Below are 11,845 nucleotides of genomic sequence, written 5' to 3'. Positions count from 1 at the left end.
CGCACAAGCAAGAAACTTTTAATGCTCAAACACTTCGTAAGAGACTTCTTACAATCTACCTAAAGGATGAATGATTGTTTGAAAAAATACATTTGATATACAATCAGAGATGTATAAAGAATACGACACAAATATACTCTTTTAAGACTTAGGGATTTCTAAGATTTACAAGACTAAGAAATTCTAAGTTCAACTTGTACTTTTGCTTTTAGAGAGTATCTTCTCTTTGAGTGTCAATTGGTATATTTTTCTTCAAATCTTTAGATCCTTAAATAGAGAATAAAAATAGACGTTGAAGATGCAACATAGTTGAGTCCTTTAAGAAGCTTCAAAAGAGACGTTGAAATGTTTCACCAAATTATCAAGGTAGTTTGAAAATCTTTTACTACAAAAGAAATTAGTAGTTGCATCCTAACAGACTTTATGAAGAAAATAGATCTTCGGTCTTCACGTGACATAGTAGACTCAGAGGTTGATAGGGATCCATCAGAGTCACTTTGGTCCTTGCGCTTTGACTGACTTAGATTCTGATCATCAGAAGCAGACTTCTTCAAAGTCTGGTCTTCAGAGGCTGACTCCTTCAGACGATGACCTCTTCAGAAGTTGACTTATACCAAAAATAACTTAATAGCATATTTAGATTGTCTTATTTGAGTTTATCTACTATCATAAATATAAATAGTTTTGAGTCTCTTTAGAAGAGCTGGTAGAAACAACTTATGACCTAAATTATTTTGTATTTATTTTCATAAATTATCAATCCCTATGATAACTTAGGAGAACAACTCGTACCTTACATGAAATAGTTTGACTTTATTTCATCTTTTGTTATTGAAATAGTTTATACACAAGTACTAATTTGGCTAAATAACATTTGACAGAATGACTAATTTGAGTTTCTCTAATCCTGGTTATATTGCAAATAACTTACTATTTTCTTAATTTATTCCAAAGTTTTTTTTATTGGAGATTTACAAGCCTAACTTGAAACTATGACTGGCTGTTATTTAATAGAGTCTCTGGTTTTGGTTTTTCATCATCTTCCATCTTAGAGTTCTGAATGAGTAATATCTGCATTCTCCTTCCTTTGATTCTTCATGTGATTCATTTTCACTGCATATCATTTTCCATGTTTCTATCTAACTTTCCAAGAAAAACATGTGTGATTCTCTACTAGCAATACTTCAAATCAGTGGCAAAGTCTTCTCTATAAACATCAAGATTATGATAACTAGTAGAAACACTGTTTCTCGAAAGGGCAAGATGATAATACTTGAAGAAGAACTGTCTTGCTGAACCTTCTCGTAAGGAAATCCAATTGATGGCGGTGGTGGAGGAGGAAATGCACCATTTGGTTTGTTAATCCTGTTGCAATTCAAAATGTTGAAAGAGAGTTAGAATCATGTTAGAAAAGACATCCATTATAACCATATATGAGTTTGCGTGTGTTGAAAAACGGGGACACGTCTAATCTCAGGAGTGGTGCTTCATAGATTTTTGTTTGCAAGTATTTGATGCACGTCGCACAATAAATTGAAAGAAAATGGAAAAGTTGTGATAATATCTGAGGGAGAAAATAAACATATACTTGTTGCTAGTAGGACAGAACACAATGTCATATTCATAAGCTTTGCAAGTGAAAGTGCTGCTTCCATCATCAAATGCATAGCTATAAGCTCTTGGACAAGCCTTCTTGAAAATTGTGGAATAATAGGAAGGTTGGCATATTGTTGGATTAGCAAATTGTCCACTGCAGTAGTACTGATCTGATCCAAATGCTTCACAGGCACTCTTACAACCAATTACACTACCTTGGTATCCATCACCACCAACCACTTGAAGTTCTTTTGGACAACCTATAAAAATTTGGGATTTTTTAATCAAAAAAGCATATCAGTCACCTGAAGCCCAGACACTAACACGTCGACATCAATAATAATTTGAAAACATGAATAAATTGAACGTAATTACAAGTATCAGTGTCGCGTTGGTATCGTTAATTTAGAACTCATACCTCTGTTAAGATCAGTTACACAACCTGTAGAATTACAGGCACTATTACCATATACACCTCTTGGTAGAACAAGCAAAGGCAAATTGTAGCCATCAACCATGCTAACATCATAGTAATCTTGTTGGTTACCTAGCCCAAGTGTAATCTCAAAAAGTGAAGTAGGTGGAGCTGCACCATTCCCATCACATTCAAGCCTTCCACCGCAATCACCAGTTTGACATTTCCCGATTCCTGTTGCATCAAATGTGCAACCGGTCCTCGCCCATATCCGACCTGACCAACCAGGAACACTAGTTAGTTTCACAGCTTGACCTGAGTCAAGCTGGAATCCGGTCGTTGGAAGCGGCGGCGTTCCTGCGCCGGCAAGCGTGCCGGGCCATATAGTATAAGGACAATTGTTTGTTATGGTGAATATGTTAGAGAAAGTGCAAGATAACAAAGTGAAAAGAACAAAAAAGAAAGTTAGGAGTTTCCAAGGTACAACAACTATTGGCATTATCAATGATTATAGTTGTTTGTTATTTTATGGTTATAAAAATAGAAAATATTGACAATAGAGGAGGTGGAAATAATAGACTTATAATGTTTCTCATATTTGTAATATAAAGTGTTGGTGTGATATGCTATGATGATGAATTATGAGTTTCTTTGGTATTAAAAAAACCAAAACGTTACTTTGCTTTGATGAAATTCTTAGCCGCAAGACTAGCTTTATAGGTTTAGTATTTCTTTTTATTGTGGATACTGGATAGATAGCCTAACTTAGAGAATTTTTTTTTAAAATATCCAGAATTTTTAAAAAAATTTCAAAAATATCCATTTTTTCCAAAAAATTATCAAAATGGGCAATTTTTGCCCTAGTTTCCTACATGGGCGCCACCCTAGTTGGCGCCTACCCTTAAAGGGTAGGGCAAGTCGCCACTAGGAGTGGCGCCTACCCTTAAAATTTTTTTTTTTTTTTTTTAAATATGTTTTTTTTTTTTTTTTTTTTTTTTTTTTAATTTATGAATTTATATTTTTTCTAAATTATATTAATTTATATTAACACATATATATAAATAAAATTATTTACAAGATATATATATATATATATATATATATATATATATATATATATATATATATATATATATATTAATTATATATATACTAATTTAATTTATAAGTAATTATTATTATTTAAAATTTTTTGGAAGAATTAGGGTTAATCATGTTAAGGTTAATTTATCAATTATAATTAGGGTTTATTGATCGGTTATAATTAGAGTTTGGTAGTTATGACCTAATTGAAACCCTAATTCCCTATAAGATTAAGTAATCAAGTGCGACACTAATTAGGGTTAGGTAGACTGGTGTACAACCCAGATCTTTTCCTATAAATAAAGTGTTATTTCCTTGCATTTTCTTCACCACTGTTTCCTATCACTTTCTGTATCAAGTTGAGTTCATGGCATCCCCAAGACCGTCGTCATGGCAGCGAACATCATCAAGGCGCCCGGATCCTGAACCAGTAATCTTAAAAAGGGATGGGCATGTTATTTTCTCGCCTTTGAAACCTCCAATGGAGATGAAATTTTGGAACATCCGTTCGTTGGACCAACTAAAAAGGTCCTTGATGTCTTGGTTATAGGGAGATTACCAACCTGGTGAAGTCATCAGAAGGATTCAGAGGCTTAGAACAAGGTTCTCATTTGAAACTGGAGAAACGATACGTTGGTGGGTTGAAGTTGAAAGCGACATTGATTGCATCCAAATGATGCATGGATCAGATGACATAGTGTTAACTGTTGTAATTTCTTAGATTTTAATGGTTGTTTGTCATGTTGTTGTTGTATTTGTTATTGTTCTAGTACTTGTTCTTGTTTTAGTACTTGTTTTTGTTCCAGTATTTGTTTTTGTTTTAGTAATTGGTGTTGTAATGTTAGATGTTTGTGTTTGTTGTTCAAGTGTCATCTTCTATTTGGAATAAAAAGTAAACTTTAATTTAAAATGATTTTGGTACACAGATTTATGAAAGTGAAAACTAAGTTGTGGAACTAGATCCACGATATGGACATTTGTTCTTATTATGCCCTAGTTGTCTACATATGCTACACTTCCTCTGCATTTTCTCTGCGACGTCCATTTCAGTTCTAATGCGCCTGCTATTTGGGCGACCACTTTTATTCCGCCGCATCGATTCGTTGTGCCAAACAATTTCCCCGTCATACTCTGGCCAATACGCCTCCAATGCTACCACCGGAAAGGGATTGTCGTATACATTGAGCAATGTTGCAACTTTGTAGATTGGAGACACTAGCGATAATGCATCGAAGTGGCTGTGTGAACACGCTGCAATGACATGGGAACAAGGCATACGATAGGCCTGAAATTGACCACAGTCGCACCAACGGTCTGGTATTAGGACCCTATACTCTTGTCTGGGCAGCCCTTGGTTGTGGTCAATTGTTTCCTTGACACTAAAAGTGTGGCCATGGCGGTCGAATTCCGTAACCCGATGGCTGCTGGCTTTGGCAGATTCCTGCCTCATAAACTTCATGCAGGCATCACTATATACTTGACTCGTCTGCAACACTTCATTCCAGCGCCTGCCTCTTGTTACGAACAACGCTGCCATCCGAAAATAGGTCGCACTCACCAATGCGGTTACCGGGAGGTTACGTATGCCCTTAAACACGCCGTTCATTGATTCCACAAGATTTGTTGTCATGTGGCCCCACCTCACCCCATCGTCGTATGATCTAGTCCACTTCGCTATGTCGATATTATCGATCCACCTCCCTGCATTAGAATTTGCCAACACTATTTCCCGGCGATAGTATTGGAATCCAGGTTGGTTTAATGCATACCCCGCGTTTATCAAATGTTGCTTCAAGAAGTTATCCTTGAACTCCCGCATAAAATTTTGAGCAATATGCCTGATGCAGTAGACATGGGTAGACGGGGGGTCATGCCAACCATTTGCTGGATTATTGTATGCACTGTCTATTGAAGCGTGCCTGTCAGAAATCACGCAGATGCCAGCTTGTGGAGTCACGTGCGTTCGAAGATTCTTAAGGAAGAAACTCCAAGCAGCAGCCGTTTCTCCTTCCACCAATGCAAAGGCTATTGGGAAAATATTTGAATTGCCATCTTGTGCGACCGCCATCAGTAACGATCCTTTGTATTTCCCATACAGCCAAGTTCCATCGACTTGAACAAGTGGTTTGCAGAATGTGAACCCGATGATGCAGGGACGGAATGCCCAGAAAAGTCTATGGAAAATTCCATTACCTTCTAGACGAGTTCCGTCAGGGGATTGTGCAGGCAAGGTCTCCATTATAGTAACCGTCCCAGGTGAATACAATCGTAGTGCAGCCAGGTAGCGTGGTAGTTGTTTGTATGATTCCTCCCAGTTACCGTACACCAGTTCAATTGCCTTGGTTTTCGCTAACCAAGCCTTTCTGTATGACGGTGTATATTTGAAAACAGCCACACAATGGGAGATAATTGTTTTGACCTTCAGTGACGGGTCAGCCTCAACTAGAGGTAATATGGAATGGCAGATCATGTCATGGCTAAGTTTGCGATGATCCTGTGCCATGTTGGTGTTGACGCAAATGTGAGCTTGAGATATGGACCCTATCACCCACGCATTATGCTTCTTCTTGTACGATGCCATCAACCTATATCCACACTCCGGATTTTTGCATACAATAACGTATCTTTCCGGATTTGATTTGATAACATCGTAGTCAACACAATTTTTCAAGTGCCAGTTCTTTATTGCTAACAGACACTCTTCCTTGGTCCGAAATTGGTCACCCTTCTTTAAGTCCTCATCAGACCTCATATATGGGTTGTAGAACATATCTGATGAGGGCTCATCCTCGCCCAAGTTAAGTGTTGTGAAGTGCGCAGGAGGTGAGTAGCGTTGCGCTATAGGTATTTGAGCTTGGTCTTCGTCTTCAGAATGACGGTTCACCAAGTCATCAACCACGTCTTCAGCATCATCAACCACATCGTCTTCAACGTGGTGCTCAGCATCTTGTTCGTCATCAATCACAGGATCAATAACCTGTGATTGAATATTCTGAGTTGGTTGAGGTTGTTCCAACACAATGTACAACACTATGTATTCGTAACCAGAGTACTCATGGTTACGAAGCATGTATTGTGTCTCCATGTCATTTTGAATCAATGACTTATAAAACTTGACAGAGTTGTTTTCTGAAAAAAAGGTTGTTGATAAAAAATTTGGGACACGGGTTGTCTTAGTTTGGACTCAATCTTCCTCTTCAGATAAGAGAAGTCAGCTCCTCTATTTAGACAAAAACGAGTGCATTCGGTGTTTCTAAATAGGAAGCCAGACATATCACATTTATAAGTCTCACCATTGACGTGAGCTTTGATTTTGTATTGTGATGAAGATGCCATGTTTTGTGAAGACATTGTGAAGGTTTTGTGAAGGTTTTGTGAAGGTTTTGTGAAGGTTTTGTGAAGGTTTTGTGAAGATATTGTCAAGGTTTTGTGAAGATTGCTGTGAAGATATTGTGAATACCTTTGCGAAAATGTGTGTGAACATTTATACTGCAAGAATCTTACTGCCTATCCATCAAGTCTTCACCACCAAGTCTGAACTTAGTCTCAGAGATTCCCATGCATGCCTGTTCCCCATCAAGTCTTCACCACCAAGTCTGGCAGATTCCCACGCATGCCTTACACGTGTCACACCCTTGAATGCAACACTCCCACCTAGTCTGTACTAATGCATGCCAACCTATCCACCTAGCCTGAACTTAGTCTCAGAGATTCCCATGCATGCCTGTTCCCCATCAAGTCTTCACCACCAAGTCTGGCAGATTCCCACGCATGCCTTACACGTGTCACACCCTTGAATGCAACACTCCCACCTAGTCTGTACTAATGCATGCCAACCTATCCACCTAGCCTGAACTTAGTCTCGGAGATTCCCATGCATGCCTGTTCCCCATCAAGTCTTCACCACCAAGTCTGGCAGATTCCCACGCATGCCTTACACGTGTCACACCCTTGAATGCAACACTCCCACCTAGTCTGTACTAATGCATGCCAACCTATCCACCTAGCCTGAACTTAGTCTCAGAGATTCCCATGCATGCCTGTTCCCCATCAAGTCTTCACCACCAAGTCTGGCAGATTCCCACGCATGCCTTACACGTGTCACACCCTTGAATGCAACACTCCCACCTAGTCTGTACTAATGCATGCCAACCTATCCACCTAGCCTGAACTTAGTCTCAGAGATTCCCATGCATGCCTGTTCCCCATCAAGTCTTCACCACCAAGTCTGGCAGATTCCCACGCATGCCTTACACGTGTCACACCCTTGAATGCAACACACCCATTTCCAGCACAGGGTCATGTGAATCCTTCCATGCAGTTAGCCAAACTCTTCCGTTGCAACGGTTTCCACATAACCTTTGTCAACACCGAGTTCAACCACAAACGTTTGATTAAATCTCTTGGAGAAGAGTTTGTGAAAGGTCTCCCAGATTTTCAATTCGAGACCATACCTGATGGTTTACCAGAATCAGATAAGGATGCAACACAGGATATTCCAACGTTGTGTGATTCAACTAGGAAAAACTGTTATGGTCCATTCAAAGAGCTTGTGATGAAGCTCAACACTTCATCACCATATCCAGTTACATGCATAATTGCTGATGGAACTTTCGGGTTTGCTGGAAGAGTGGCAAGAGATTTAGGGATCCTAGAGTTACAGCTATGGACAGCTTCTGCTTGTGGCTTTGTTGGATATTTGCAATTTGAGGAACTTGTCAAAAGAGGAGTTCTTCCATTCAAAGATAAAATTAAATTAGTTTTCTATATTGCATCTTGTTATAGTTTGTGCTTTTGATGTTAAACCTGAAATTTCTAACTTATAAAGAGCAATACATTACTAGCCTCTCTACTTTTGTGGTTTCTATTATGCATCATAGTAACAAATTATGCTAATGTAAATGTGTTCGAGAAATATATTTAGACACCAAAATATTGATATCAGTTATTGTTTTATTTTATTTTTTTCATTCCAATCAAATAAACTTTTGGTGAATTTTAAGATCGATTACCCATAACCATTAAAATAAATATTTGAAAGTCAAATTTCAACCGTTAAATAAATTATTGGGGGATATCAAAGCTAAAATTGGATTATACTATCTCTGTGACACTTAACTTCTAATCTGACCTGTACAGTCTGACACTGTACAAAACAAATCTCAATAAATCACGTGAAAGATTCCCATCTAGTCTGCACCAATGCATGCCAACACTACCACCTAGTCTGCACCAATGCATGCCAACACTACCACCTAGTCTGCACCTATTCTGCAAGATTCCCATGCATGCCTTCCACGTGTCACACCTTTGCATCATCAGATTCCACCAAGTCTTCCCCAAGACAAGACAACTCCCACCTAGTCTGCACCAATGCATGCCAACACTACCACCTAGTCTGCACCAATGCATGCCAACACTACCACCTAGTCTGCACCTATTCTGCAAGATTCCCATGCATGCCTTCCACGTGTCACACCTTTGCATCATCAGATTCCACCAAGTCTTCCCCAAGACAAGACAACTCCCACCTAGTCTGCACCTATGCATGCCAACACTGCCACCTAGTCTGCACCTATTCTGCAAGATTCCCACGCATGCCTTACACTTGTCACGTTTTTGCATCATCAGATTCCACCAAGTCTTCCCCAAGACAAGACAACTCCCACCTAGTCTGCACCAATGCATGCCAACACTGCCACCTAGTCTGCACCTATTCTGCAAGATTCCCACGCATGCCTTACACTTGTCACATTTTTGCATCATCAGATTCCACCAATGCATGCCAACACTACCACGCATGCCTTACACTTGTCACATTTTTGCATATTCAGTCTACTTGAAAACGAGTATAAATAGAGGGTCATTCTTGCAAGTTTTCATCAACCACTAACACTTTTATTCAGAGAACTCAGGCGAAACTTCTCATCCACCAAGCTTCTTCCTACATTGCAGTCATGTCGCTTCTTACCATGGGCCAAGAACACAGAGGAACTAGGGCAAACATTGCCTCATTCATAAGTTTTTCTTGAACATTGCCTCTTTCGTATGTTTGTAATTAGTTTTTTAAAAGTCCAATATAATGATTGTTTATATTGTTTGTTTTTAAAGGATCCCAAGAAATTTCGTCAACGTTCACACCCAATGCCTTATCCAGACCCATGGTGCGTACCTTACATAGAGCGTGCGGGTTTCGGTCATGTAATGCATGTCGTAAATGCCACCATTGATGCCAAATTCATTTTGGCTCTGTGTGAACGTTGGAGACCTGAGACACACACTTTTCACCTACCAACTGGTGAATGTACTGTCACATTAGAGGACGTGTACATGCTTTTAGGTCTTAGAATAGATGGTAAGCCTGTGACCGGAAATGTTCAACAGCCTAACCAAATATGTGTTCAAATGTTGGGGGTAGATCTGGTCGAGGGTGAGGGGTCTGCCAAAGCAAGGGGTCAGGGTATTAAATTATCTAGCCTACAATTGTACCACGACTCCATAACTTTGACTGAGGAATCCTCCGAACAAGAAAAAGTCATAAAAACCCGAGTTTACATTATGCTATTGTTTGGGAACTTGCTATTTCCCGAAGGGACGGGAAATAGCATAAATTTTATGTACTTGAGTTTGCTCGGGGACATTGATAGAATAAGCACATATAGTTGGGGTTCTGCAGTATTAGCATTCCTATATAGCTCTTTGTGTAAAAATGCACAAAATGAGCACTGTACATTTTCTGGATGTGCTTTTTTGCTCCAAACATGGGGGTGGTGGAGATTGTCGAGGCTAGCCCCAGAAAATCCTAATGACTACTCCTTCCCCTACGCAACTAGGTAAATTTATGAACTTATTTCATTTTGTATATTTATTCTATAAATATTTGTAACTAATATTATTTATCTTTTTTTGTTTAGGTTCATTACAACCGGACTGGATTACAGTCTTACCCCCAAAATAAATTATATTTTATCGTCAACTGTTGGATCGTCTCCGAGCACAGGATGTATTACCACTAAATCACTCAGCTTCTAACTGATTTATTAATATCATGCATTCTCGATAAATAACATATTTAATTTTTTCTTTGCAGTTTATTTGGAGGCCATATTTGGGATTGGAACATCAACCCAACCCCGAAGATGCAGCTGTTTGGACAGCAAAAACGGCCATAATGCGGTTCACCACTGTGGAGATGCACCAAAGTGACCGTGTCAAGCTTCAATTCGGAATGCATCAAGAAATCCCAGGCCCCCCAATGTCTATGGAACCTTGGCATCTAAAAAAAGTCAGCCACCAGTGGTATGCCCAAAATTGGAAGGAATTTGCTAAGGAGTTTCGTAAAATGTGGAAAGACCGTGCCCACTATGTTCTACAATTTCCGGTGGCGCCCAACGAAATGAAGCCGACAAGGGAATATGTGGATTGGTATAGAGCAAATACCAATCCAGAAATGGTTGTGTCTGACCCGTTCTATTTGGACGATCCCCGGATGCAACAACCATATTTCCAACAACAACAACCACCACAGTATTCCCAACAACAACAACCACCACAGTATTCCCAACAACAACAACCACCACCTTATTACCAACAACAACCACCACAACCATTTTACCAACAACAACCACCACCACCTTATTACCAACAACAACCACCACCACCATATTACCAACAACAACCACCATAACACATGTCCACCCCCCAACCAAATCAACAATACATACCACAAACTCAATCCCAATACCATGAAGACTACCAACAACAAACTCAACATTCCCACCACCATCAACAGTCCCAACACCTACCACAATATCAATCCCCCTACTTCCACCAATCCCAACACTTCCAACACGACAATTTCCCAAGCTCTTCCAGTCCTCCACCTAGCCCCGACACGGGTATACAAGAGGACTACCAACAGGACTACTACACACCACAACAAACATTGCACTTTGGCCAACCCGATTCAACCCTAAACTACCAAAGACCACAATTCGAGGGCGCACCCAGCAGTAGTCAGTTTGTCCCACCGAGACAAAGCTTCGAGGGCGCAGAGGGGACCCGTCTTTCCTACAGCACTGAAGGGACTTCGACCCAACCACAACGGCAAGCGGCAAGGGGGCGCGTTAGGGCAAGGGGTGGTAATAGGGAAGCACCACCACCACGTGAACCGTCTAGGCGAGTAACTAGACCTCCCCCGTGCGGATCGTACCAGGGACCGCATCATATGTGATTAATCATATCTTTGTAATATTTGTCTTGTCTATTATTTAAATAAAAATATTTTCTGTTTATTATCTTTATATCTTTATCTTTATCTTTAAAAATATTGTCTATCATATCTTTATACGTATATAAATTAATTTTTTTTTCCAAAAATTTACAAATAATATTAATTACTTATAAATTATATTAATATATATATATATAAATTAATATATATATATATATATATATAAATTATATATATATATATATATATCTTGTAAAAAATTTATTTATATATATGTCTGAACATAAATTAATATATTAATAAAAATATAAATTTATAAATAAAAAAAATTAAAAAAACAAAAAAATAACATTTAAAAAAAAAAAAAAAAAAAAATAGGAATGGGCATAGGCGCCACTCCTAGTGGCGACTTGCCCTACCCATTAAGGGTAGGCGCCAACTAGGGTGGCGCCTAAGTGTAAAAAATGGTCAAAATTGGCCATTTATGTAATTATGTTGAAAAATTATATATTTTTGAA

At 39.0% G+C, this 11,845-nt stretch overlaps 2 protein-coding genes across 2 annotated transcripts; one reads left to right on the top strand and one right to left on the bottom strand.

Annotated features, from left to right (window-relative positions):
* Nucleotides 1-882: 882 nt before the first annotated feature.
* On the bottom strand, nt 883-2,676 carry LOC127105666 (pathogenesis-related thaumatin-like protein 3.5). Its single transcript, XM_051042867.1, has 3 exons — nt 2,015-2,676; nt 1,589-1,856; nt 883-1,365 (listed from the first exon to the last, which is right to left on the bottom strand). Exons 1-3 carry the CDS (start codon nt 2,508-2,510, stop codon nt 1,185-1,187), a joined length of 945 nt encoding a protein of 314 aa, XP_050898824.1. The 5' UTR covers nt 2,511-2,676; the 3' UTR covers nt 883-1,184.
* Nucleotides 2,677-7,382: 4,706 nt separating this feature from the next.
* On the top strand, nt 7,383-7,959 carry LOC127105664 (linamarin synthase 1). Its single transcript, XM_051042866.1, has one exon. The coding sequence runs from the start codon at nt 7,410-7,412 to the stop codon at nt 7,890-7,892; it is 483 nt and encodes a 160-aa protein (XP_050898823.1). The 5' UTR covers nt 7,383-7,409; the 3' UTR covers nt 7,893-7,959.
* The last annotated feature ends 3,886 nt before the right edge of the window (nt 7,960-11,845 follow it).

The sequence above is a fragment of the Lathyrus oleraceus genome, chromosome 7 (genome assembly GCF_024323335.1).
Source record: "Lathyrus oleraceus cultivar Zhongwan6 chromosome 7, CAAS_Psat_ZW6_1.0, whole genome shotgun sequence".
Taxonomy (NCBI): Eukaryota; Viridiplantae; Streptophyta; class Magnoliopsida; order Fabales; family Fabaceae; genus Lathyrus; species Lathyrus oleraceus.
Note: the sequence above shows the minus strand (reverse complement) of the source record. Positions and strands in the feature narration are given on the sequence as shown.

Excerpts from the sequence above, each read along its gene's own strand:
- LOC127105666 (XM_051042867.1), bottom strand. The coding sequence starts at position 2,510 with ATGCCAATAGTTGTTGTACCTTGGAAACTCCTAACTTTCTTTTTTGTT. Across the intron at positions 1,857-2,014 it reads TGTAACTGATCTTAACAGAG|GTTGTCCAAAAGAACTTCAA; the intron begins GTATGAGTTCTA and ends AAATTTTTATAG. Across the intron at positions 1,366-1,588 it reads TTCTGTCCTACTAGCAACAA|GATTAACAAACCAAATGGTG; the intron begins GTATATGTTTAT and ends GAATTGCAACAG.
- LOC127105664 (XM_051042866.1), top strand. The coding sequence starts at position 7,410 with ATGCAGTTAGCCAAACTCTTCCGTTGCAACGGTTTCCACATAACCTTT.